Source organism: Prunus dulcis, chromosome 7 (assembly GCF_902201215.1).
Source record: "Prunus dulcis chromosome 7, ALMONDv2, whole genome shotgun sequence".
In the NCBI taxonomy this organism is placed as follows: domain Eukaryota; kingdom Viridiplantae; phylum Streptophyta; class Magnoliopsida; order Rosales; family Rosaceae; genus Prunus; species Prunus dulcis.
This window is the reverse complement of record NC_047656.1, coordinates 18,331,798-18,336,689: the sequence shown is the minus strand read 5'-3', so window position 1 is coordinate 18,336,689 and position 4,892 is coordinate 18,331,798. Positions and strand designations below refer to the sequence as shown.

Sequence of the window (4,892 nt, the reverse complement as noted above, 5' to 3'; positions counted from 1 at the left end):
ATTATGTGACAACACTATGCATTACCAAACTGTCCAAATAATGGGACAATTCAAGAATTAATTGGACCGCAGTCATGCCTTACGCATCCATGCACGAAATCCAACTAATCTCGAGCGGGAAACTACGTGTTACTAAACATAAAAATAAATGTACGAAGTTAATTTCAATTAACTTCGTACATCACAACACATTGTGCTACGTCACGCACAATTTCACAACATTATAAACATATAACTTCACAAAAAAAAGTACAAACATAACAAACAAACTTTTACAATAACATACCTTCTCAATCGTTCTCCACCAACCACTAATCACAAATATCCCTAATGAGAACAAAATTAATAGCATTAGGACGAATTTACATTAATACATTTAAACTCACGACAAAAAATACATACCTAATAAACATATAGAATTCACAGCAGAGCAGCAGCAGGGAGGGAGAGAGAGAGAGAGGCAGAATGCAATGCATTCTGCCTCTGCAATGGCAGATACAAATATGGAGAAGAAGGACTTTGCGCGACGAACAAGAAAAATTCGTCGCGCGAAACGCCGTCGCGAAAACCTACTTTTCCGTCGCACAAAACAACATTTCCGTCGCGCAATCACGTGTCGACATCTGCTTTTTTGCGCGACGAACAAAATTATTCGTCGCACAAAATTCCGTCGCGCGAATACAATCCGGCGTCGCGCAAAGTGTAACTTTCGTCGCGCAAGAACGCACCGCTATTAAACTTTACGCGACGACGGCATTTCCGTCGCGCAAAAACCCACCTGCATATTGGCGCCAAAAATAAGTTTCCCTCGTTTTCTTACGCGACGGTTGATTTTTTCGTCGCCCTAAGTTGTCTTTTGCGACGAAAACACTCGTCGCGCAAAATTTTTTTACCGCCATAAGAGGCGGCAAATTTCGGTCCATCTTTGCGCGACGAATAAGTTGAAATGTCGCGCAATATACTCATGCGCGACGCTCTCTGTCGTCGCGCAAGAGTTTGGCGCCATTTTGCATAGAGGTTGCATCTTTGCGCGACGCAATTTATTTACGTCGCGCATAGTCTCTATCCGTGACGAAATTATTTGTCGCGCTAGTTTTCTGTTCTTTGCGCGACGGAATTTATTTTGCGTTGCAAAAGTGTTCTTTGCGCGACGAAATTTTATTCGTCGCGTAAACTTCCGTCGCGCAAATAGTAAATCGTAGTAGTGACATATGTCTCGCAAACATGTTTTGCGCGACGAATAGTTTCGTCACGCCTCTCCTCTGGCGCGACGACAAAGATTTTCGTCGCGCAAATATATGAGCGACAAAAGCTTTCTCATCGCGCGAATGGTTCTGCGGCGAAGAACTACGTCTCCAGAACACGTTTTGCGCGACGAATTATTTTTCGTCGCGCAATTCCAGTCGTCGCGCAAAGATATGTGCGCCGAATATTTAATCGTCACGCAAATTTTATGCGATGAACAGTTGTTTGGTCTCCATACCGTTGGTGCAATGATGGTTTAGCCGTCGCACAGTTTTGCGCGACGAATGGTTGTACCTGGTCGCGCAAAGGCTTTCTTCACGATCTTCGCGCGACGGAATATGCGCGACGAAATTTTTGTCGCACTGAAGTTAGTGCGACAAAATGAGACTTTGCGCGACGTTTTGTTATTCGTCGCGCAAAGAGTAAAATGTAGTAGTGGCATGAGATGGAAATTTAAAGGATATTAAATTCTTGACTTTTAATTGGGTTTATGTTTATAGTTCATCCTTCTTGTATAAGTAATCTTGAGGAATATATGAGTTGCAGAATATATTCCTTTTGGCACTTGCATTGATTTTAGGGCAGGCATTTCTTGAGCTCTGCATTTCAGGTGTGTGAGGTCTAAGAAACTTCTTCTTAGCTATGATCACGAACAACATGCCTCATCCACTGCCAATCTAACCAATGAGATGAATCCTATAAATAAATAAAAAATATCAACCCAGCGTGTTCTGAAAATAATGTCCACGTGCTCGATATTGATACCTTCTGTCTCACTACATTAATATTGTCTATAATGCTGATAGGTGTTTCGTAGGAACCTTAAAAGCTCTGACGGGTAAATTATATAGGAGTTTGAACTAAACCGCTTACTCAATTGGCCCTAAAACCCAATCTCATCATAAAACGAGTAACAAACCCAAAAATCATAAAAGGGGTATTTTTGTTAGTTTCTTCTTCTATTAAGTCTCCTGTTTCTTTCTTCCTTCAGAAAAAATATATATATAAAAGAAAATAAGTAATAAGTTTCCCTATGAGGAAAAAATTATTGTAAAGAAAAGAAAAGAGAGAGGGTTTGGTTAAAAGCGTTCGCCAATTTCAATGACTAATAAAAATAAGTCATAAGCATATTGAAAAGCAATTAGAAACCACATGAACCTAGTTTCTTGTAGCGCAATAGTTCTTCTGAGATAAACAATGAGCTATACAAAAACTACAATGATGGGGAGTTCACAGAACAAGATTAATGGGATACTTTGCGGTTGATTATATATCCTTTTATTTATATATGGCTTTAATTAAAAGTTTCCTAGTTTTTAGTAGGTTTAGGATTACTTTCCTGTTTCTAGGAAGATTTTTTTTTTCGGTCTGATGTTTGTCGGAAGATTAATTAGGTCGTTATATGAGTAATGCTTTGCTATTCAGACTGTACAGATATTATATGAAAGCATTCCCCAAACCCTAAATTCCCTTTTGCCTCAATTGAAGCTTTCCACCGCCACCGCAGCTGAACTTGCCTCGGGTCAAGGCGCCTTGACGATGGCTTCACACCAAGATGAGCTACTGGCCAGGATATCGGAGATGGAGAAATCTGTGGGCAAGATATCGGAGATGGAGAAAACTCTGGGCCAACTGTTGGATTGGTCGAAATCAATAACGCAGGAGCTTCGCTTACGACACCCCGGTCCACCCGTAATGACGGAGCCGCTTCCACCTTCCACGGTGATTGAGTACTGCAATCTTAACCATGAGGCAAGGTCGGTTCTTAATTCTCATTGTTGTTGTTTTTTGTTTAGTTTCTCGGAGAATTTTGTTTAAGTTTTCTCTTGCTGCTGCATGCATTTTGAATAATTGCTTGAAATATGTAATAAACAGTTTCTACTAGATAAATTCTCTCTAGGCAGGGTAGGGTAGGTCTTTGAAAAGATTAACTTGACTTGTTGTCTACATCTTTTTTCTCTGTCCAGCTTGCCCGAGGATTGGGAGCATGCATCAATGACGGTAAATCAAGGGGAAACTAGATCTGTATATTTATTCGTGTCTTCTTATGAGGACGATGAGCACGCTAATGCAGTCTATGAAGTGAAATTCAAACACGGAGGAGAAGTCACTCATGAATCCCCAGTAGTTAGACATGTTGCCAAGTTTCACAAGGGTTCTTGCCATGATGCTGCACGGATTCTCAACCACTCCAAATTATATTGCATTGGACAAGATGGTGGATTTATTGTTGACACGGAGAGTTGGTCAAAATGTTCATCTATTCCTCCTATTCCAGCCTCTAAAGCACTAGAAACTATTGTGTGTGCGTATGGCAAGGTTTATTATCTCGCATGTCCATCAACCTTCTCACCAATTACGGGGCCGTCCTTTGGGAGATATGATCATGATCAGAAGACTTGGAAGGAAATGACTCCTTTTCCATTTTATGATGATTATGACTACAGTATGCAAATAACTGGTTATGCCGTTTGTTATGGTGCTATTTTGTTTTCATTGTCTGGCTTGAGGAAAGGGAAATTCGGTGTCGTTGCTTTTCACGTGGGTAGGAAGGATTGGAATCGAGTGAAAATTGACACTTCTGCGTATTATGCTCCTCCCTTCCAAGGGAGGGCCGTGGTTGTAGACGAGACTATCTATGCCTTATATGGGGAGTCAAAGATTATAGCATTCTCCTTTACTATGGACAAAGATGATGATAATGGTATTCATTATTCCCTAAGACAACTTTTTATATTGCAAGGCCTTGAGTTCGAGCGTCCGGTGCTGCCATGGTTTAACGATAGGTCACAGTATTTGGTTCATTTGGGGAACCATGACTTTTTCCATGTCCAGACTGGCTGGTGCGATGGATATCTCAAGGTTCAATATCTTAGTATCACCACGTTTCAAATTGTTGTTGGAGAAGGAGGAAGACATATGATCAAGACCATATATTCAACCCTTCATTCTGTGGATATCAAGGGCTCTGAATGGTTTGATCTTGTTTTCTGCTTCACACTGTAAATTTCCTTCACGTTTCTTGTGTTTTTATCGATAACATTTAATTTGTAGGTTGGAATTTTGGTGCATTTTGTGTATAACAAAGTTTCTCATTCTTATGACTCAGTGAATGCGAGGTTGATGAACCCTTTGGATTAGAATGAATCAGCCAAAACAAGAAGAAATAACTGCCATGAAGCTGGAAATAGAAGCCCTGCAGCATGAAGAAGCCAATGATGCGCGAATCGAATATTAAGAATTGTGAAATATGAAAATTCAAAACCCTTGGATAGCCACCACCTAGAATAAAAATCTCCTTATAACTTGGTTTAGGTCATTTTAATTTGTCTTTGTTGACTTCCGCTTATTTTAATTATATATTTATGATAATTTTGTCTTGATTCTTCCAAAAGTAAGATGGAAACTGTGGTACTGTGTTAATCTCTTATGGATTGGTTTTCCTCAAGCTGTGAACTGGTTCTAATTTTGCTTTTTTGAGTATTATCTTTATCCTTTATGGCTTGCTCTTGTTCTAAACTTAATTTGGTTTTTTTTTTCTTTTCTAGTCCTATTTCTATGCTTTTCTATTTTCACTCTTGTGGACGACCAATACTGGATCCTATGTTATCCGATGATTGGATTATTCAGTATCTTACAAGAACTGC

The 4,892-nt window shown here is 39.7% G+C and overlaps 1 protein-coding gene and 1 pseudogene across 2 annotated transcripts in view; both read left to right on the top strand.

Moving 5' to 3' along the window:
* Positions 1–4,892, top strand: part of LOC117635128 — a 30,187-nt pseudogene that overhangs the window by 23,899 nt on the left and 1,396 nt on the right. The window lies entirely within an intron of this gene.
* LOC117635129 lies at positions 3,217–4,658 on the top strand. The gene is made up of 2 exons (XM_034369468.1): positions 3,217–4,247; positions 4,355–4,658. The coding sequence occupies exons 1-2, from the start codon at positions 3,241–3,243 to the stop codon at positions 4,389–4,391; spliced, it is 1,044 nt and encodes a 347-aa protein (XP_034225359.1). The 5' UTR covers positions 3,217–3,240; the 3' UTR covers positions 4,392–4,658.